This window comes from Barbus barbus (assembly GCF_936440315.1).
Source record: "Barbus barbus genome assembly, chromosome: 16".
Lineage (NCBI taxonomy): Eukaryota > Metazoa > Chordata > Actinopteri > Cypriniformes > Cyprinidae > Barbus > Barbus barbus.
Genome location: NC_136744.1, coordinates 8892820 through 8916676, shown reverse-complemented (window position 1 = coordinate 8916676; position 23857 = coordinate 8892820). Strand labels below are relative to the sequence as shown.

Sequence of the window (23857 nt, the reverse complement as noted above, 5' to 3'; positions counted from 1 at the left end):
TAACATCTGGAATGGCATAAATGTGAGTAAATAATTAGAGAATGTTCATTTTTTTTGGATGGACTACCCCTATAAATACTGATATTGCACTCCATAACATACTCGTTCACTGTTTTGTAACTTATACTGTAACAGGAACTGTTGAAAGGATCATTGCAGTGTTTAAAACATATAATGAATTCTGTATATTATGTTCTTGTGCATTTTGTGTAATAATGTAAATTATGAGAATACAGTGCATTACATGTATACTATGCAGTTAGTGTTTCGTGGATTCTGGTCTTTTCTGTCACAACATAATTGCATCCAAGACTTTCACTTTGATACATTATAGTGTATCTATATAGTGTGTATATGTTATAGTGACAATAAAGAATGTAAATTTATTTTAATAATTTTTTAAAGTTTTATAAAAGTCAGACTTGAAAGAGTTGATGAAAAACTCAAAAATTAAATTTTTTCAGTTTCTTCTGTGAAAAGAAGAGACTTAAACGAGTGATTCACTACTTATTATGCGTCCGTTCAGATTCTAAACAGTCGAAAAACACAACAACGACTTGCTAAAATATTGTGTATAATGTATTCAATGTAAATATCTTTCTAAACGTCGCCTTGCGATGAACTGTTTGTGTACGTGTACATTATTTTAACTCTTTCTTTGCTTTATACTTAAACTGGTCTGTTTTAGTAATATTATGTATAGTAGTAGCCTGATTAGTGCTAGCAGGAAATAGTATTTCCTATCAGAATTTGTAAAGATCAAGTGGTTTGTCTCTCAGTCTGCTCAAATGTTTTATTATTTGTGTACACGTTCACACAATAAGTCAGAGACATGGAGCATAATTCCACTTTTTATTTATTTTGCTGCAACCAGTTAAAGTGTTTCTCTTACAACATTAATTTGATGACTATAGCCTATATGTTAAAAGAAAGAAAATTATTTGTATTTTAAAATATGCATTTTGTGTTTTGCAAGTCCATTGATTCCATCATACCATAGGTGCAAATGCTTTTGGGTAAATAAAACATATATTATATTTTCATTTTTTTGTCAAGGCTGCAGAAACAGATTTTATATGCAATTATATAGTTTTCACAAAATAACCTTAAAGAAACAAATGCCTCAGTATGTGATAGAGTCAACAGTCTCTAATAGCCACATCAAATTTATAATTAATTTTATTTGTGAATATATCTGTTTAAATGGTGTTTGCTTGATTACCAAGTTTATTCTATAAACAATATTCCCAAGATATCAGTTTTACAATAAAGCACACTGCCAACCCACACATAAAATTATAACATACTTTTCCCCCCCTATTATTCCATGTACATACATTTTTTTCCCCCAGTGGATATAGATTTTTAAAAGTCTTTTAAGATTAAAATGTCTGTTAGCTAAACAATACTCTGTGATATGTTCATAAGTATCAGCACTCTTTTGCTTAATAGCATTACAATTTAGCTGGCTTATATGATTATATGAGAACACTGAAACATACATTCAAAAGCATAAAATCAAATCAGCCATATCTCATGTTCATTTCCCATCATCGGTAGCGGAATCCATATTTCTTAGAGATGTTTCAGAGCTCACTATTGTGACTTCTTCAGTTGTTGGTACACTGTCAAAAAAACTAATTTTCTCAATCTGCACTGTATCTTTTAGCCTACGAATTGAGGAAGCCGTCTCATCAGAAATGGGTTCTGCAGAGTCTCCTTCAAATACACGTGTTCTCTGTGTCACAAGTACTGTCTCTTTGTCATCATGTATAGTTTCTTTCACAACATGCCTTTCCACCAATGTGCGCGTCCCACTTTGCACTCTGGTTTCCTCCACTGTCAACACTGAGTCTGAGCCTAAGGTGTGAATTCCATGCACGTCTAAATTAGTAAAGATTGAGGCTTGCTGTGTTTCTGGTATAGCTTGTATGTTCGATGTGATGACATGGATTTCCCCTGACATCTGTTTCAGAGTGTCCACTGAGGCTGAGGACATATCCAATGAGAAAGGGATGTTGACTTTCTCTGGCTGGTGAGGCTCCACTGATATCAGTTCACATCTGGCTGTGGAAGTCACAACATCACTTTGTACATCGAGCCCAACGGTGGCAATGGGTTCAGAATATTTCACTTTAACTTTTGTAGGTGAGGTCTGTGACTGGCCAATTTGCTCAGTGGTTACTGTAGAACTTATATCTGCAAAAGCATCAGATGACTTCAGTGACGGTGTTGGGCTGAGGTTTTCCTCCACAGCCTCACTGAGCGAGTTCATCTCAGGTTCCTCATGTTCCTTGCTTGATTCTTCCTCAACATCATCAAGCTTCTCAGCCTCTTCAGGTGGTTGGATGATTTCTTTCTCAACTATTTTTGACGTTTTGGTTGGAGAAGAAAATGAGAACTTGAACCAGCTTCCTTTCTCAGTTTTTACTTGTTCTTTGCTAACAGCTGCTTTCTGATCTGCTGAAGCCTCCAGACGCTTTTCACTTTCTTCGATCTTAGCGTCAACCAACTTATCGCTTTCATCTGAAGACTGGCTGAATCCAAATTTTGGAAATTTAAATCTAAATTTTGATTTCTCCTGAGCTCCTTTGTCCTTAGGTTCTACTGCTTCCTCAACTTTTGCTCCAGTCTCCTGATCTGGCTTAACAGATTGTTTGTCCTTTTGTGCTTCCGTTTCCTCTATTGTTGGAACATTAAATTCAACTTCAAAGCCCTTGAGAACATCCTCAAGTGTAGGCATTGTAAATTTTGGTGATTTTCCAGCCCCTTGAGTATCATCTTTGGGTTCTATTTTAGCATCTGGAGCACTCACTTTGGTGGTGGTATCATCTTCTCCTTCCTGAGATTTTGTTCTTGAAATGCTGATCTTTGGCATTTGTATAGTAGGAAGCTTGAATTTACTTGGGGAGCCTTTGTCCCCATCCTGTTTTTTAGCAGCAGCCTCTGGAAGCTGTTCAGTGGTTTCTTTAATTTCACCCTCTCTTTTTGTTTCTTTAGACACTTGTACAGGCTTGACTTCAATATTTAGGTCAGTGTCTGGTAAATCTACTTCTGCAACTTTTACTTTTGTATCAGAGGTTTTTTGAGCCGAAGTTCCAAATTTTGGCATTTTAAAAGTAGGCAATTTGAATTTACTTGGAGAACCTGAAACAACTGTATCATCTTTCAACTCTTTCTCTACCTCTTTTTTTTCAAGGCTAGAACCTCCATCTAAAGCCATGTCTACTTTTGGGAGACTTTCATCTTCTGCTGCGACCTGAATTTCTGGTTCAGTGATCCCAATTTCAGGTGTTTCTGTCTTTACCTCTTTTGCAGTCACCGTCACCTCAGGACCTTTTACTTTGGGTAACGAAATCCCAAATTTTGGAAGTTTAAATTTAATTTCCTGTCCCTCTTGATTAAGTTCTTTTTCTTTTATATTAATATCAATAGATGGGGTTTCAGTCTCTGCAGTTTTGCCTTTGATGTCACCTGATAGATCAACCTTTGATGTCTCTATCTCATAATCCACAGAACTAACTTTAATTTCCTTGGTTTCAGAATCAGCCTTTGCTGCATCACTAGGGACCTTTGGAGTGGAAACTCCAAATTTGGGTAATTTTATTGTTGGGAGTTTGAATTTTGTTGGCGAGCCAAATTGTGGACTTGTTATTTCAGTTTTGCCCTCAGTCTCACATTCTCCTATTTCTGCAGTGCCCTCTGGCAAAGATATATCTGCTGCCGTTTCACTGGCTTGAATATCTTGGGCCTTGCCATCTGATTTTGAAAATCCAAATTTTGGAAATCCAAAGCTTGGTTTCTTAGAACTCATATCAGTTAAATCTGCTGGTTCCTCAACCACAAAATCTTTTACTGTAACAGATCCTTTAACATCAGTTTGAGAAACCTCTGCTTTTGAAACACTTTCTGAACCTTTCGATGCTTGTAGAGAAATTCCAAACTGTGGTAGTTTGATTTTACTTTCTTCTACTTCAAGTTCAGCACCTTTAGGCTCCACATCCAGTTCCACTGATCCTTTGGGTAACTTTAGCTCTTTCTTGTCTATAGATAGTATATCCCCTGACATTTTCACTTCTGTTTCGGTCAGAGCTTTCTTAAGCCCTTGTTCACCATCTGGACCTTTAATTGTTGGAAGAGCCAATTTTGGAAGCTTAAATTTGTCCTCTTGTTGCTTTTTATCATCTGCCTTAATGTTTATCTCAATGGATGGGCCTTCAACTGTTGGCCCTTTCATTTCAACACTTGACACTTCTCCTGACATGTTAAATTTCTTATCAGGAAGGCTTACTTCAGGAACTTTGATGTCCACATGTGCCGTAGCTATATAAGCTGTATCCTTTGATGCTTTGGTTCCAAATTTTGGGAAATTGATTGTTGGAAGTTTAAATCTTGTTGGAGAGCCAAAAGTTTCCTCCTTCAAATCAGGTTCTTCTTCTGGTAATTTAATGTCTGCAGATTGCACTGAAACATCAACATTTCCCGCTGATGTGCCCATGTCAGCTTTGGGTAGACTCGCATCAATTTCAGGAGACTTAAGATCTGGTTTTGAAAATCCCAATTTGGGAAGTTTTACTTTCAGCCCTTTGGAGTCAACTTCAACTTTATCTGTTTTCCCCTCAATGGTCACATTTTGAATTTCAATGCTGGGCTGTTGTACATTTACCTTTTCTTCGCATAGCAGGTCAGTCTCTATGTCTATTTCTTTTCCCTCCATCTCTGTCCCCTTTACTTTTGGCATGCCAATTCCAAATTTTGGCAGCTTGAACTTACTTCCCATCCCATCAACTTCAATTTCTTTAACCTTAATGTCCACATCAACAGATGGCCCTTTAATGTCTATGTTTGTTTCTGTGTCAGTGGTTTGTAACTCTCCTTTTTCTGGGAGACTGATTTCAGGTTCTTTGATATCTACTTCAACTGCTGGAATATCAGCTGTAGCTTTTGGATGTTTGAGTCCAAACTTTGGAAGGTTGATGGAGGGCAGCTTAAATGTTGTTGTATCTCCTTGTTTCACTTCATCTGTAATAGAGATTTCTGAATCTACGTCTTTAATAGGTATGTTGCCCTCTTGCACAGACATATCTATCTTTGGTTGACTGGCATCAACATATTGCCCCTTAATATCTGGCTTTGAAAAACCAAATTTTGGAAGTGAAAAGCTTGGCTTCTTCAGTTTCATATCAAGCCCTTTCAAGTCAACTTCAGGCATATCTGGTTTGCCTCCGATGGATATGTCTTGAATGTCAACATTAGGTTGGGGTAGTATTACTTTTCCTTCTGCTAGATGAACATCAGTTTCTCTTATTGTGGCATGTATATCGGTCTCTATTTCTTTTACATCTAAGTCAATTTTTGGTATTTGACCTGACACCTTGATGTCTGGTTCATGAGCAGTGATTCTGATACCTTTTATGTCCTCATCTGCTGATGGTAAACTTACTGTACCTTTTGAAGTTTTGACTCCAAATTTTGGCAAGTTAATTTCTGGCAGTTTAAATTTGGTTGGGGAACTAACAATGGTTAGATCTTTCTGTTCAGCCACTCCTCCGGAATGTGTGACTTCTGCTGTTTGTTCTTTTACAGGTACATTGACCTCTGGTATGGACACTTCAGCCTTTGGTGCACTGACATTAACCTCTGGAGTTGAAGTGTCTGGTTTAGAAAACCCAAACTTGGGAAATGAAAAGCTCGGCCTCTTCAATTTTACTTGGAGTCCTTTGGAGTCAGCCTCAGGCATGTCTGCACTCCCTTCAACTTTAGCTTCAGTATTGGGTGGCTGTGCTTCTAATTTCACATCAGGTTTAGAAATGTCAGTATTTAAGTTTGTTCCCTCTAGTTCTGAATCTATCACATTAATGTCTAATGCTACTTTTGATGATTTAACACCAAATTTTGGGAAGCTTATAGATGGGAGTTTAAACTTAGTTGGGGATCCAAAAATTGTTGAACCTTTTTGGTCAGACTCCATCTTTGACACTTTAATATCCACATTTGCTTCTTCTAGGTCCATACTGCCTTCAGGTATGGGGATATCAGTTTTTTGAATACTTGCATCAAATTCAGGGGCTTTTAATTCTGGTTTTGAAAACCCAAATTCAGCTGATGTCTTCATCTGCACATCTAAACCTTTAGAATCTTGTTCTGGTGGGTGAACCATCCCGTCAGTTGTTATCTCCGTTTTTTTTATATCAATTTGTTGTACTTCAATTGTATCATCTGACTTTGATGTACTTAAATCAAACCCTTTAACTCTAGGTAGGCCAATACCGAACTTTGGCATCTTAAATTTTCCACCCTGTCCTCCAAGTTCAGTGTCATCTACATTCAAGTCCACACTTACAATTTGACCGTCTATGGCTAGATGAGGTTCCTTTATATCTACTGATGGGGCTTCACCTGATATGTTTATTTGTGTATCTGGACAACTCACGTCAGGTACTTTAACAGCTATATCTACAACTGGCATAGATTTCTCTTCCATCGTAGCTTGTCCTCCAATCTCTGGTATGTTGATTGAGGGGAGTTTAAATTTTGTTGTGGCACCAAGAGTTCCTGTATCTTTTTGATCATCCTCAACATTTGACATTGAGATATTCATGCTTTGTTCTTTTATTTTCACATCACCTTCTGGTTTAGAGGTATCAACTTGTGCAAGACTGACATCAATCTCTGGGACCTTGATATCTGTTTTAGAAAATCCAAATTTAGGAAGTGAAAAGCCTGGTCTTTTCATTTTCAGACTTGTGTCTTTTAAATCAACTTCTTGATCAAATTTGCTTTCTAGTGTGGCTTGTGATACTTCTGCTTTAGCCGATGGATCCCCAAGTTTTGCCTCTGGGAAGGAAATATAGCCCTCTGCCTTTGATGTTTTGGCCTCTGTAAGTGACAGGGTGTATTGATCTCCACTATCTACCTTTGGCTGATCAACACTGATTGAGGATTTCTTCAACTCTTGACTGGGCACATTATAGTCAATTTTTACGTCTGATGGTTTTACTGATGTGAATAAATCTTCAGTCTCCAAAGTAATTTCCTCACCCCTCAAATCCGTTATTTCAGCATTTACTTTGGTAGATGAACTTCCAAATTTGGGTAGTTTGAAGGTAGGAAGTTTGAATTTGATCTGTGACCCTCCTGTGGTTGAATCATCTTTTAACATCTCTGTTTGAATTTTCAAGTCAGACTCAAGATTCACATCCACTTCACCAACTGCCACAGATGTATCTCCCCTCACAACCTTAATCTCTGGAGCTTTAATGTCTTGTTCATAAAATTCATGCTCTGAGCTTGGCATTTTCATCGTTACCTCCATTTCCACAGATGCCCCAGGTATGTTTGCTGTTCCCTCAGCACTCTCCTTGTCATGTTTCAGTGAAACCTCTGTTTGTTCCACATCTGTTCTTGATGCACCCTTTTTAAATTCTGGTCCCTTTAGCTTTGGAAATGAAAATCCAAATTTGGGCATCGTAAATCTACTCCCTTGACTACCAGGATCAGTGTCTTTGGTTTTTATTTCAGCATCCACTGGTATGGTTTCAAAAGTTGATTTAGATGGTTCTGGATCTTGCATTCCTGCATCTTTATCTTGTGATGCAACTGCTGATGCTGCCTTTATTTCTGACTGTGCATCATCCTCAGCTTTTATTGTAGATTCTTCCCCAGTCTTTGAAATGGAAATATCAAATTTAGGGAGAGAAATTGTTGGAAGCTTGAATTTAGATGGAGAACCAGAAGTACTTTTGTTTTTTAACTGGACTTCAACCTCTGGAGCAGGAAGTGTCACTTCTGTCTCTTTGATCTCAGGGTCAGGCACAGATATTCCTTCTTTTTGAAGACTGGTGTCAGCATCAGGGATCTTAGTGTCAGATTTGGAAAAGCCAAATTTTGGAAAAGATATTTTACGTTTCTTAAGTTTGACTTGACTCTCCTTCTCTTTAGCCTCCAGGATGACTTCATCTACTGAACCTGAAGGAAGTTTGACTTCCGCCTCAAGTTTCTTGGCTTGCACTTTCAAATCTTCTATAGCTGTCTCTTGATCAAGACCATGGCCTACAAGGCTCATCTTAACCTCTGGTTTAGAAAATGCATGATCTGAAGACAATATCTTTTCTGAGTGTGCATCAATAGCCTTGTCTACCTCTGGGGTAGATACATCAACTTCAGATTTGGAAACACTGAGAATAATATGTGGGGTTTTCATTTCAGGTAGTGATGGCAGTTCTGCAGACAGTTCGGTTTCTGGCGCTTTAATTTCCATGGTAGGTTCATCTTTGGTGACTTCAGGCATTTGACTGTCAGAGATTGCATCTGTTGATTTTGGAAATGAGACCCCAAATTTTGGGAATTTAATTGTAGGAAGTTTAATTTTGGTTGGAGATCTTGGATCTTTCTCAGCCTGGACAGACTCTGCATTTGATTCTTTGGGGTCTATAATTGATTCTTCTTTGTTCGTACTATCGGCTGGCTTGTGGGCTTCAACCTTTGGAAGGCTAATGCCAAATTTAGGCAGTCTAACGGTAACCTCTTGTTCTTTGAGCTTTGGTTCTTCAACCTTAACATCTACACTAGCAAACTGACCTTCTGTAGTCTCAAATAAATCCTTGACATCACCTGATGGTGCATCATCTTTGAGTTTCAAGCATATTTGTGTTTCTGGAAGGCTTACATCAGGCTCTTCAATATCTATATCTACAACTGGCATGTCTTTTACTACCTTAGATGATTTTCCACCAAATTTTGGAAAGCTGAGAGAGGGAAGTTTAAACTTTACTGGTGTACCACCACTTGTTAGATCTTTATGTTCAGCCTCATCCTTTGAAACTGGGAAATTCACACCAGGCTCTCTTATTTCCACAGAACCTTCTGGAATTGATAAATCAACCTGTGGAAGACTGACATCAAAACCTGCAGCTTTGATGTCTTGTTTTGAAAACACAGTGGCTGGAATTTCCCCAGCGTCATGGTCAGTCAGACTAGCATCAATATCTGGTTTAGAAAATGGAATTTCTTCAGATGATTTTATTTCTTTTTTCTGAAAACCTTTGATTTCTACCTTACCCTCAGGCAGAGACAAGTCAACTTCAGGTTTGGATACACTGAGAGTCATTTCTGGGCCTTTCCTGTCAGATAGTGCTGTTGATTCTACAGATAGTTTAGCTTCTGGCAATTTAACATCCATTGTAGTCTCCTCTGTTCTGACAGCAGGCATTTGAATGTCGGCCCCAGCATCAGTTGACTTGGGAAATGAGACTCCAAATTTGGGAAGTTTAATTGTGGGAAGTTTAAATTTTGTGGGAGAATCTGTTGAGTCCTTGAACTCAGTCTCTACATCTGTAGTCTTACTTTCAACATCTATTTTTGTCCCATCAGCATCATGTAAAGAGCCCTGTGTGGCTGGGAGCGTTATGTCAGCATCAGTTACTTTAGGATCTGATTTAGAGAATCCAAATTTGGGAAATGATATTTTCTGTTTCTTCATTTTAGACTCTGCTTCTTTTATTTCAGCTTGTGGAAGTTCAGGTAGCTCCACGTCAGATTTTCCACTAACCTTGATGGTTTTTTCAGAATCATCTGGTAACAGACCACCTTCTTCTGTTTTCTCTTTTGGCATTGAAATACCAAACTTGATCAGTGTAAATCCACTTTCCTCTCGATCATCCTCAACAGCTTCAACAGCCTGAGGCTTTGAGAGCCCAGTTTCCTCCTGCTTTGATTTTCCCTCTGCCTTAAGGATTTTTATTTTTGGAACAGAAACATCTTTGCTTGGCATTTTGAATTTACTCAAATTTTTGTCTGTTTCTGGATCCGTCTCAGATGTTCTCTTCTCAGAATCTAATACAACCTCTGTTATGTCACTTTCTTGCACTGTAACATCCTCTTTTGTAGTGACCTCAGCTGTTCCTTTCATAGATTTCCCTCCAATTTTGGGCATTTTTATTTTAGGCAGTTTCTTTTTTTGTGGAGAGGAATCTGTGTCTTTGCTTTTGATTTCAGCCTTCAGTTCTCCTTCAACATCTTGTTTTGAGGTTTCCTTAACAATAGCAGTGCAAACGTCATGATGGAGCATTTGATCACCATCTATATCATGTGCTTTTTTAGTTTCATCAAATGTTGTTTCTTCAGAAGATTTTTTGATGTCTTCTTCAAGACATATTTTTGCTTCAGTTTTCATCTCCTTGATTGCACCACTATCACTTTTAGATGACGTGGCCTTTATTGGCAATTCAATCGCAATACATGGGAAGTGAATATCAGGTGTCATGATTCCAAAACTTGGCATTGATACCTTTGATTTCTTTGATTTTTTTTCATGCACATTTTTGTTAGCTTTAATATCGGTATCAGTATAGTCTTTCACAGCCTTGCCTTGAGTGTCTGTATCTTTGGCTATTATGATTTTTTGCAGTGGAACTGATTGTTCAATGGCTTCCATTCCTGGTATTTCAATGTCTTCACGCTTTGGAAGTTTGAATTGTACATCTGGAGATTTACTTATCTTATCATCCCTTGCTAACATTTTGCCAGGTTTGGGTTGGTGGTCAACAAGTTTAATTTTTGATTGGTCTGTTTTGCTCTCAGTTATAACCATTTCATCTAGATGCAATTGTTCAATTTTTGGTAATACAAAGGCTTGATCTATTTTAGCAAGAGGAGAAAGTCTCTGCTTTTCTTTATCCATTGTGTCAGGCAAATTAATGTTTATTTCTGTGCTCATGCTCGACATTTTACAAGGGGATCCTTTAGGTGTCATGTCAGTCTTGTCTGACTTCATTTCCATGATTGTGACCTCTCTCTGTACAAGGACTCCAGTGATGTCTCTCTCAGGTAATTTGAAGGCAGGGAATTTTGATACTGCTTCTTTTACATCCTCAACATTAAACTCTTCTGCTGCACCCCGAGCTTGCTTTTTTTCTGATTTTGATATATTTATTATCTTCTCAACTTTTTGTTCTTTAATTCTAGGAGATTTAACCTTGGCTTTTGATCCTTTGTTCTCTATTCCGGGAATCTCAATTTCCTCTCGTTTCAGAAGAGGTACTTTGGTCGGTTCTCTCTGTTTTACAGTTATTGATTCTTGGTGGTCGAATTCAGAGACATCTACTTTAGGCAGTTTAAAAGTTGATTCAATGTCAGTGCTACCTCCAGTACTCTTCCTGCTTCTGTCCACATCCAGATCATGTGATTTTGGCTGGGATATAACAGGTGTTGGAGTGATTAGTTTCTTTGTGTCTGTTGAGGACACATCCTCACTTGTTTGATTCTCAAAAGTGAAAGTGTCTGATGTAAAGTCTAGTCTGTTTACTGCATTTGAAAAATGGCTCTTTGATATGGCCATGTCTGCCAGTGGTCCTCTGGTTCGAATTCCATAACTTTCTGTTTCTAAAATGTTGATTTCTTTCTTTTCCTTGTCACAGACAATTCTTGGTGATTTGCTTATTGGTCCTACATCTGGCATGTCAAGAGAAGCATCGACTTTAGGTATGGTCATGTCTGTTTTTGCTGACTCTTGAGTTTTTTCTAAAATCTCTTTATCTCTTGGTTTGCTATCGGAATCAACATTATGTCCAGCTGTTTCAGTTTGTGGCATTACATTTGGACTGTCCAAAATATTGTCGAATGTTGATGGATCTAAAGTTCTGATTCCACTTGTGGAGGATTTTAATTGACTCTCTGTTTCTATTTCATATGTATCCTTTCCTGGAATGCTAACCCTCAGTTCCGATTTCTCTCTCCTTTCTTTGCCATCATCTCCAAGAATGACTGTAATATCAGTAGCCTTTAATGTGGTGTCCACACTGATGAGCTCAACCTTATGCAGTGATTCAGTCGCTGGCAAAGTCGGGAATGTATATTCATTTCTTGTTTTAGCTGAGTCAGCTTCATTCAATATTTTAGGACTCTCTATCAAATTAGTCACTGGCACTTGCTCTTCCACTATATTCATAATAATTTGGTTGTCCAAGCCCGCCATATCATCTGTTGCAAGCGTCTCTTCACTTTCTTGGGTTTCTTCAACAGATTTGCTCCTGCGGCCTGCCATCCGCTTCTTAAGTTTCATTTTGTGTGTCTTTTTCTTGTCTTTTCCATCTGGGGATTTTAATGGAGACTTAAGTGGAGACTCTGTGTCACTTGTTGGTGGACTTATCTCTAATTTTCTCTGTTCCTCTGCTTCTGATGTGCTGTGAGATCTTTTAAAATTTGCCCTGCAACCTTTGCTAAAGGTAGGGAATTTGGGCCAAGAGATGCGATCATGTTGCTTTTTTGTCTTTATTTGACCTCTCATCTCTGGTCCTCTTCCTTCTTCTTCTTGCTCAGCCTCCTCGCCCTGCAAACATTGATGAAGCAAATATAATGTCAATGAAACCTCTGAAGAAGCTTGGCTGTATTCTGTATTTAAGAATATAATGAACAGTATTATAATTACAATGGTTGTATCTGGCCTCATTGTCTCAGCATCTTCCTGGGTTATTGGAGGTGGTTTGCGTTTTAGACAGAATGCCACTTTATATGGTTGAGCATGCTCAAGAATCTGGAGGGCGTCTTCATATGACACATTATCAAAATATACTGTAGCACTAAGTATTTGATCACCTGAAAGGCCAGAAGGAAGAACACAAATGAGGATGCAAGTGAAAAGATGGAGGAAAAACAAATTTAGCTGTATTCAGAAATGTTCTGTAATGTGCTACAATAAAAATCTCACCTTCTTTCACACTTAAATGCTTTGATGCAGGCGACTCTGCTTTTACTTCCTTGATGAATATGCCGTCCTTTCCTCCACTTACAATCAAACCCTCAGCACAGACTTCTTTCACAGTTTTCACTATTATTTCTGACTGATCACTTTGCATATCCTGAAATAGAATGAAAATAATTTAGAAATTGATTCATGTTTTCTCAGTATTTACATTCCTAATCACCTGTATTCTTCACTAGAGAGAACTTTAGGTGTGTCTGACCTCTGTTTGATTCATCTTGGCAGAGGAACGCTTGTCAAACAGTGAGCCGAAACCAATCCTTTTGCTTTTTTTGGAACTCTTGGTGGGTGAGTCATAGAAGTCACCTTCAGCCTTACAAAACAGCATGTGATATTTTAAATAGATAATAGTTTTATGATCAAATACAGCATTACACAATTCTGAATTAGGGTTATTATACTGTACATAAATAAGATAAGAGTCTAATGTAGCGCTCACCTGTTTTGCGTATTTCTCTGTGGTGGGGAATTCCTCAACAGGAGAGGAACCCTGAGGACGAGGTCTTTCCTCCTCTAAAACTTCTGGCTCCTCACATACCTATTATATCAAACACCAATTAAAGATTGTTTAAAGCTGCAGTCCGTAACTTTTTTGGGTTAAAAATGATCCGGAATCAATATTTGAGCAAGTACATAACCAGACAGTGTTCACTAACTTACTTGTTCAGATGGCACTATGCGGTGCAAATTCTTATTTGGGTCATATATTTCAAGGCTAGAATCTATGATTCCTAAGTACAGTATCCACACTGATTCGGTGACTGACTGACACACATACTCCTCAAAACATTAGATTAATTCGCGCTGGAGCCGTGCTGGTGCACAACCCCATGCACGGAAGATAATTCTGCAATTCCAGGTTTTCAAACAGAGATGGCGACAAAGAGGCAAAACTTACAGACTGCAGCTTTAAACAATTAACCTAAAACAGAGATACAGTTTAACACAAGTTGTATGTTGTATATTTGCTGAATGTGCTTTACTTGAGTGATACTCACTAAATCATCATCTGTGTCTTGTTCTGGTCCCTTCAGCCTTCGCCCTTCTCCTGTCGGGATGAAAAAAGCATAATAAGCACTTAAGGGTCAAGCTATGTGCATACATAGGTTTCACATCTGGCTGCTATGTGAAAAGCTCACATGGGACTTGAATTTGAAGTAGGTGCATTATGTTTTCTGTACATATGACCAAAACTTAAGAATGCATCTTAAATGTAGAGCCTGTTAATTATCTATGCAATCTATACTTTCTTTATTTGCTGTTTTATAGTTTGTACTGATTGGAGAGTCAGTGAGGGATCTACTGTATTTTGCCAGACCCAAAAAAAATTTTATCTACAAAAAAGGCAGAATCTAAGGCTAAATTTCCTGGCAGCTATTCCCACAGGATCCAGACAGTCTACCTGCTTCTGTTGCTTCCTGTAAATTGAGGCACTCTATTGATCTTAAGGGGTCGGTTTACACTGCCAGCAATAAGACCAACATGGAAACAATATCGGTCCGAAAAGGACAGTGTAAATAATATGGTTATAAATATCTGCAGATGTGGTATTATTCTAAAAATACAAATTATATATATTTTGAAGAAATTTGAAGAATATTTTGAAATCATTTGAAGAAATGATTCCCTTGCATGTTTTTTTAAATAGTTGTATTAATTTGAACAATATTATACTATAGACAGAAATACTTATGATACCAGCAGAAATAATGCTTTTATGACTTCCTTTCATCTGAGAAATGCAGATATTTCCAGTTTCCCATAACAGAATGCACTTAAAGGATCGTTTAGGTACATAAACATTTTCCATAAGCCTCACTATGCCCAGGCCATTAACCTGCACTTTCCTTCAAGCACTTATCCAGGCATCAGGTCTAGATGGTATTGAAGCACAATGGAGATTTATGTACAGTATGCATGTCATGTAGCATGTGAATATTATTACACCAGCACCTTTTGTTTTTTTTTTTTTTTTTTTTACAGTTTCTAATGATCAGACACTAAACTTGTGAATGCACCAATGTATAGACAGCTGAGGAAAAGCAGTGCTAAATGTGAATTATCCACAGTTAAGATAAGAAGTAAAGTAAACAGACTTGTTAAAGGGAGGAGAAAATATCTTCCCATATCTTTTGTTGGTGTCAAAGGCTTTGAGAACAATCCAACTCAATGGTATTCTGGTAAAAATTAAAATGCCATTCATCTATCATTCTGTCACTATGCAGATGCCAGCACTGACACGTTACATGACACACCCTCAATTAAAAAAAATTAAAAACAAAATTATGGAAGTTTTTTGTCGACCATTATTAGGCTCTTTAAAACCGGCTTTTAAACACAGGTAAAGCAATGTTTGAAAGGAGTTTAGCACCACTAGTGTCTAATGATCAGACACTAAACTTGTGAATGCACCAATGTATAGACAGCTGGGGAAAAGCCGTGCTAAATGTGAATTATCCACAGTTAAGATAAGAAGTAAACAGACTTGTTAAAGGGAGGAGACAACTCTTCCCATATCTTTTGTTGGTGTCAAAGGCTTTGAGAACAATCCAACTCAATGGTATTCTGGTAAAACAATTAAAATGCCATTCATCTATCATTCTGTCACTATGCAGATGCCAGCACTGACACGTTACATGACACACCCTCAATTAAAAAAAATTAAAAACAAAAAAACAATAAGTTTTGTGTCGACCATTATTAGGCTCTTTAAACCCGGCTTTTAAACAAAGGTAAAGCAATGTTTGAAAGGGGTTTAGCACCCCTTTTGCTGGCTGCATTTCAACCCAGCACCTTAGGTTATTGCAAAAGAAACCATTAATTAAACAGGTCATATACTGTGTTCCTTCACTCAATGATATGATATTGGCAAAACCAATGGTTTAAGTAACCTGATGTAAACTGATGTTCATAGGAGAGATCTGGGGTGATTGTAACAGTTGTTTTCTGTCGTTTTGAGGTTTCATATGTTGTGGTGTGGATCAACAATTTTCAACAAGGTGTCTTTTCTGGCTGCTATTGTAGCTAAACAGGCTTAAGATGTTTTTTGTTTTTTTCATTTAATATAAAGCTTTATAATATATGTCCAAAACCAACACAGTGAATGGAACAGGCCTAAACAAACATGCCTCACTTTCTTCAAGTGTTTTATTTTTTTCTTAAATGCTTTCAGGCTCCTCACCCCTGTCAGGTATAATGAGGCTGTTGGTTAGTTGGTATATGTAATAATTACCTAATAAAATGCTTTAAAGTGTTCTTAAAAGGCCATTGTCCATTATTAATAAGTCATTTAAAATAAAATCAACACTAAATCAATTTGCAATCATTCCTGGGCTCCTATACTTTGTGTGTTTCTGTTAGGATTACAAATGAAATATGTGAGCTCTGCTGTAGGTGTTGTGAAATCAGTTTTAGCTTGTGACTGAAGATTCAGAAAAATAATATGCTTAACTTATTGCTTTTAAAACACGCTGTTTACTTCAGTATGCTACTGAAATATATATATAAGTACAAACACTAAAAGAATCCATGTTCCAAGAATAAAATAGCATAGATTACAGAATTACAAAAACAAAAAAAATGCAGTATTATGCAATGTATATCCAAAAACATCATGCTGCTGCTGCATTGTAATTACAATGATGCAAAAGGTTAACAATACAGATTTGCACTTACCTGATATGCGGTTTACTTGCAGAAATATGTTTTACTGTTTTCCAGATAGTAATTCACCTAGTGCACAGCATGCATTGACAGGATAGTTTGTGGATAGTTGTTAGTTTTTGTGGAGAAGATGAAGGGACCTGCCCTTCTTTAGGTATGGCACAATCCTGTTTTAGGGCTGTGGTTCAAACTCCTGCTAATGCTATTGTGCTGTAGAACAAACATCTGATTCTGAATGTGTAACACTGCTTGCACACATTCACAAATGAATATAACTGACAGGTCTTGAGATTTTATAGCAAATGATGAATCAGGGCAAAGATTTTGTTGTAAGGATGTTTATGTCCTTCTGTTCTCCAGTGAATATTGTCTGTTTGTTTAGTTTAAATTTGAGTTGAAGGAAATAGTTATGACATTAGTGTACACTGGGAAATGAATGCAGAATGAAGACAAGATCTCATGCAGTTCAGAGTTCTTTTGTTTTCATTGTGCTTTTGCCAAAGTAAATAAGATTTTAAAGAATAGATCAGTTAACTCAATACAAAGCAAGCTGTCAATCACATGATGTTTTTGCAGTATGTGTGTGTGCACATGGTTGACTGTGTGTTTAAATACCAGAGTCCAAAAATTCCTTTTATACCCACAAAATTATCATTTAGCTTCATATTTGTTATAAAATTACCATGCAACTGATTTAGCAAGTAACAAACCAACAATAGAAAGAAACCTGAATTACAAAAAGCCTATTTGATTTTTAGGCACAATCATTGATCCTTAACTGAGATGGACATGAGTGTGAGAAATTCAGTGTTAGTAAATTCATAAAGTAGTTACTCCTTAATCAAATGTTTGCTCACAGGGTGCTGGTCTAAAAGTGATAAAGCATTTAAAGTATGTGACTACTGTAAAATAGTTTGTATATAATTTGTGTTACTAGCATAGGAAATCCTCTAACACTACTTTATTAGTACAGAAAGTATGCACGCACTGATTCTCTTTTTTATGATGTTATGAAGGGCTACACAAAATTAAATTTATTTAAGGGCGTTATATTTAATGCATGTTGTTATCATCATGACTAAAGTTAGTAACTATTTGTTTGTCTCATTGTGAACAGAGTCAGGTATATTCTAACATTGGGATTTAGCTTTATTTTCATATATAATTAAATTTTTGGAATGAGAAAGAAGGAGTGGGACCACAGCTCTGACAAAGACAAGGAAGCTCTCTGCAAAGCAAAATGAATATGAAGGTTGTGCATATGTTGTCCATTTCAGTTTATTCCTATTCTTGTGTATGTGGACGTGTTGATTAAACAATTGCATCATCAGATTTGAACAATGAGCCTTTAGATATTGTTCAGGGGTGTGGACGCTCACAGTGCTGTAACTAGCTGTAGACAAATCATAGTTTTCCTAACCCCAGAACATAGTTTTCAATGGGGACCAAAGGTCATTACATCTTCTGGCAAAAGCTTAGTCTGCTGCACTGAGTACATAACATCATCAGCAAACTGAACTTCATTTTATTGACATCGTTTGTGAAGATGTTATGTTTGTGTGCCCAAATATGTCACCAAAACATTAGGCCACGGGGAAGTCGTGGCCTAATGGTTAGAGAGTTGGACTCGTAATCCAAAGGTTGCGGGTTCGAGTCTCGGGCCGGCAGGGATTGTAGGTGGGGGGAGTGAATGTCCAGCACTCTCTCCACCCTCAATACCATGACTGAGGTGCCCTTGAGCAAGGCACCGAACCCCCAACTGCTCCCCGGGCGCCGCAGCATAAATGGCTGCCCACTGCTCCGGGTGTATGTTCACGGTGTGTGTGTGTTCACTGCTGTGTGTGTGCACGGCAGGATGGGTTAAATGCAGAGCACGAATTCCGAGTATGGGTCACCATACTTGGCCGTATGTCACTTCACTAAAAAAAAAAAACAAGTCACAAAGCTCTCTTTTTTAAAATATAAGATTTTTTTTTTTATTTACACTACATTTTATTGATATCATATGTGAAGACTTTATGCTTGTGTATGCAAATATTTCACTAAAATACGGTATGTTATCAAAATCTCTGAAATCACATTTCTAGTAGATAAGTTGTAAGTTTTTTTTTATTTTGAACTTGAAAAAGATGATCATTTTGAAATGTGGAAAAGATCTGCATGAAGTTTCTTCAAAAATTCTCCTTTTATGTTTTACAGAAAAACTAACAACATATGGGTTTGGAACAACATGAGGGTGAATTAATAATGGATTTTCATTTTTGGGTGATGTATTCAGTATTATTATTACATATTTAGTATTATATATTTATTCTATGAATGATTCATCTTTTAAAAAATGCTAAATTAATTAAGTCCAAACCTTTAACACACCTCGCTAATTGAGTATTGCTAAATGCTGTGTAGTATGTTTCATATTTCGTGATATTACAACTTAAGCTGTAAAAATCCTGGAATTTGCCAACTGCTGATCTTCTGTATGTTAGCACATCTCCCATGACCAAGATTACAGACATTAGAGGTTGTTTTCTGCTCCTGTGGCCATACGAGGCCCAGAGCTCTGCTCCTTCAGCACACTAATACAGTTAATTAGCTGCTCAGCAAGATACAGGGAGCAGGAACATCAATTCTGGCCTGCGCTCATAACATCATACACAAACCTCTTTCAGAGTCAAGTGGGAAAGACTTGTTTGTATTCAAAATATAATTGAATTTCAGGGCTGGAGAGGGAAAATACTGAAAACTGAAAACAGAATTGGATTTTCTTCCGCATTAAGAACATGGGACCAAGTTCCTTCATGTTTCCAATCAATCAGCAGCAATAATTGATGCATTTACTGTATGTGCCAAAGAGATGATGGCTTTAGAATTAGAGGGTTAAACAGAGAGTTCAGACACAAATAAAAATCTGATATCATTTACTAAACTGTGTAATTCCTAACTGTAATTCCTATAAATAATAATAATTTTTTTCTCCATACAATGTTGTTTGGACTCCATTAACTGATTTGGAATGACATGAGGGTGAGTCTAAATGATGACTTATTTATGTATGTATATATGTATTTATTTATTTATTTGGCAACACTTTACTTTAAAGCCTTAATGTATAATGCATTATAAAAGTAGTTTTAATGCATTTATTATGCCTAGTAATGCAACTTATAATGCATTGTATGATCTTAAGAATAATTATAACCACAGTTGAAATGCATTCTAATACTAATCTATTCATTGTTACACACGTAGAAAGTATAATGCATTAAAACAAACTAAACTTCAAATATTTTAATGCATTTAACTTTGGTTACAATTATTTATAAAACATATATAATGCATTACAATGTACATTATGAATACTTTTATAATGTGTTATCCTTAAAGGCTTTAAGAAAGTGTTACCATTTATTTGTTTGTTTACTATGCCTTTAATTAAATATCTCACAATATTCTCACAGGTAAAAGTATGACCTGTTCTCGTTTTTTGTTGTTGTTTTTTGTCTTCAGTAATATTCAACTTCAGACAGTTCTGTGAAACCAAACCATGAAAAATGCAAAAACTCTCAAATTCATAATTTATTTATTAGCAGAAGGGCATTAGTGAGATGATAACTATTTTTAAGTGTGGACTAAGTGGGTAAAATCAATAAGTATTTTATGGCCTGCTGATGCACTAATATTTTAGAACTTCTCTATAAATATGATTTTTAAACTTTTTTACACTAAAGTTTCATTAATGTCTTGTTGAATGACTTTTTTTTTTACTGTAGATAATTTACAGTTTTTACAGGTTTTTTTAAAAGCTTTTTTTTTTTCATTGACCATATATCAGCTGGCCTATTGCACTAATTCAGAGTATTCATTCTCATCCACGTCTTGCTCATCATGCTCAGTTGGTGTAATTTAGCCATTATCCAAGTCTCAGACGTCTAAATCCCTCATTGAGCCGTGCCCACCAGCCTTTATATTGCCCTACAGTCAAACCACAAAGACACCAACTAAAGAGAAAAGTTTTTTGATTGAATTTTGATTGATCTTATATAAATTTTCACACTCTGAGAAATGTGAGCATAGCAAAGCCAACACCATTTGTCATAGAATAGACTTGATTTGGCTCAAAATTCAATTTTGACAAAATGTATGGTTACTGTGCTTTGCTTATAGCAGTTTAGAATAATTTAGTTTTTAAGTCTAGTCTACTGGAACGATATTCTAATATATTCATCTTAGTGTGATCAGATTTAAATAATTTTCTCAGAGAGCAGAGATTGTGTTAATGCAATCTCACAAACATTTCGTCATGGAAAGCTGCATAGCAAGTTCATGTCTGTATAAAACCAGAGCACATAAACACATTTGATTTAATTAAATCCTGTGTATGCCATTCTTGGTTATATATCTAGTAATTAAGCTGTCATGCAGCCGTTGTATTGTGAGATGTATTGGTTGCTCATTGGAGCTTGTAAGATCTCTAAAATATAACTCTTGACTCATTTAGGTCACTCCAAATGATTGTTTGTATCACTAAAGAGGCTGAAGTTCATCTGAAGGTCAAAGAAAAAAACTATAGATAAAGCTGCTAGTTGAATTAAATGAGACAAGGTGACCAAATGACAGAGCTGTTTGGTTAGCAGGTTAACTGGATTTTAAAGTCCTTTGATATGAAGCCAAAAAGAGCACAATCAAGTCACTGTAATACATAATGACACAGCCAAAGATAGAAAACATTAGACAAAGAAAGTACATGCATATCTATACAACATGTATTTTTCCATTTTTTTATGTTTGTTTGTTTGTTTACTAATATATATCACTATGTTGTGGAGACACTTTGGCTTATGGATACATGTTGTATATTTTACGTAAAAATTCAGTTAATAATTTCATAAAATTACATGCATATTTGAAATATATACCAGTATATACATATATATGTGTGTGTGTATTATATTTTATTATATATGATTAAAAAAACATATATGTATATATATATATATATATATATACATATATAGATAGTGTCAATATATTTCATATAAATGCGTACATATTTAATAATAATTTAAATAAACATTTATTAATTTAAATATTAGGGGAAAAAAATACTGAATTTTCACAAATCCTTGTAAACAATTCTATCCAAATTTGACAATTCCTAAACGCTCCGAAATCGCACTCTCAACACTGTAAACAAATAGACTGCAGATGCTGTTGATAAAATACTGCATAACTCTATTGACACACCCACAGCCAGATACCACACACCCTTTACTGCAGACACACCCAGATCACCCACACTGCAGCGTCATCTCAGCAGAGAAATGCAGTGCTGCTTGTCAACAAGCTCAGCACCAGTGTCCCTCTAAAACGCACGTGCACAGCCCAACTGCATGATTATATTGTCCTACCATCAGAGGTGCTGAGTGCGGAGATAAAAATAGCACAGACTATGCAGAGTAAGACCGACACAAAGAGAGAGAGAGAAGGAAAGCTAAAGAGAGGGTTCAAAATAAAGAGTGATGCTCACCCGCGGCTGACGCATGCCAGTTGGGAAACGCCAGGTGAAAACAGTCACACATGGTGGCTGTCTACTGGGGGTCTTGTCCAGGCTGTCAGTTCTGGTTTTGGGAAGCCTCGTTCTCTTCCTCCAAGGCTGAAGAACCTGCTCCTTCCTTTTCCTCTCAGTCAGAGACTCCAGATGCAGAGGACAAAATAAAGTCGGAGCCGGTGAACGGTGATAAAGTCAGACTGACTTGGCATGCGACGAGGGATGGAGAGAGATGTCGTGCTCCATCCACACTAGTCCGTACTTCACAGGAGTGAGGCTGCACTCTCTTCCCTGCCAGAATAAACTCTGTCTCTCTAGCACGCTAAAACAATTAAAGGGGGTATGGCTGACTTGGGACAGGGGCTGTCCTAAATAACACAAATCCCTCCTTCTAAGCATCTCACTCCACCCTTCTGATCACTTTTGACCAGTCGCTGCAGAGATGCTCTGGACCATCCGACAGCTGATTGGTTTACGACACAAGAAAAACATTCCAGCTTTATAGGCATGCGGCAGAGATGCCTAATTGCGTAATTGGATTTTACACCACACAGTACATGTTTTCATGTCTTCTGGGTGACAGAAGGGGGTAACTGAGGATGCGGTTTGTCAGGTGACTGGTCTAATGTGTTTAAGAGCAGCTGTGTACCTGAGCTGGCTGATGTTCACAAACTTCTGATATGTAGTTTTGTCTGATAGGGTTATGTGACATGTTTGGGGGAATGTCTCCCCTGGTTTCTGCACGACTCCGTCCTTCTATGGATGGCCACTAAGACCATGGCTAAATGATTTATGATTTCATGACTAAGAATAAAAAATGACCTCAGAAAGGTACCAGACTGTGACGTCAACCTGAGACAAGTTCAGTGCGCCGGACTGCCACCCCTCAGACTACAGAAGACATATTTATGGCTTTTGTGGATATAAATCAAATCAGTTTAATGAAAAGTTTCTTGGTTTCTGGTTCTGATTGAAAAATCACAGTTAAAAGCTCAGCAATATCTTGCATGTTTCTCCTAAGCAGCTCAATTGGACATTGCTGCAGTCTCCTGCTTCTCAGATTTTTTTTTTTTTTGTCTGAGATATAATCTCACGTCTCCTCTAGACTGAATAATTGGCTTTGAAACAAAGTTTTATTAAAAATAAATTGCTAGTAAATTTCACAAATTACAAAGCAGCAGCAAGTAACACATTGAATTAAAAATTACATTTTGAAGTAGAAAACAAACTCTTTATTTACAACATCGAAATATATATATATTACATTGTAGACTTTCTGAACAATAATGGTTTTATACAGCCATTTATAATCAACTTGATGGCTTAATTGGACTGAAAAGGTTGGTGTCAACCTGAAATAACCAATCAACAGAAATATATTAAAAATGTAAACTCTTGAATCCAACTATAACTGAAATTGGATTCAAAAACACTTTGTGCACATGTGCTGTGATACGCATGTTTACATAGTACATTTTACATCTAACATGCAAACGTGTTTTTATTTACGCCGCGTGTCTCAAACAGGTCAGTGGAAGATGTGCATATTTACTAAATATGTCCCATAAAGCTCTTCTGACATACATGTCCGCTTTCTTGTTGCCATCAAGGCAAACAAGATAATTATACTCACAGTAGCACATGTAACAATATTGCAGAGACTTTCTCTGGTTTGGACTGTGCTGATTGGGACATACATGCTGATGTTTTGTACAGAATACATGTATACACTTGTAAATTAATAAGAAAATCAGCTTGCTATGTTCATTTAAACAGAAGTTTCAGAATCAGAAAACAGACAGGATTCATTTCGATTTAGGGAAATAAGTGCATGCAAACATACCTAATGTCTCAAACAAAAGACAGAAATTTCTTTATGAATTCAA

General features: G+C 36.8%; 1 protein-coding gene across 2 annotated transcripts; it reads right to left on the bottom strand.

Moving 5' to 3' along the window:
* Positions 1 to 840: 840 nt before the first annotated feature.
* LOC306882126 (uncharacterized protein) lies at positions 841 to 22287 on the bottom strand. 2 transcript variants are annotated; one of them, XM_079436607.1, is made up of 7 exons: positions 21951 to 22287; positions 13759 to 13808; positions 13200 to 13298; positions 12963 to 13073; positions 12707 to 12857; positions 12428 to 12594; positions 841 to 12328 (listed from the first exon to the last, which is right to left on the bottom strand). In XM_079436607.1, exons 1-7 carry the CDS (start codon positions 22000 to 22002, stop codon positions 1541 to 1543), a joined length of 11418 nt encoding a protein of 3805 aa, XP_079292733.1. In that variant the 5' UTR covers positions 22003 to 22287; the 3' UTR covers positions 841 to 1540. The 2 variants fall into 2 exon arrangements, with proteins under 2 accessions (XP_079292733.1, XP_079292734.1); XM_079436608.1 differs by lacking the exon at positions 21951 to 22287 and adding an exon at positions 16436 to 16776.
* Positions 22288 to 23857: the final 1570 nt, after the last annotated feature.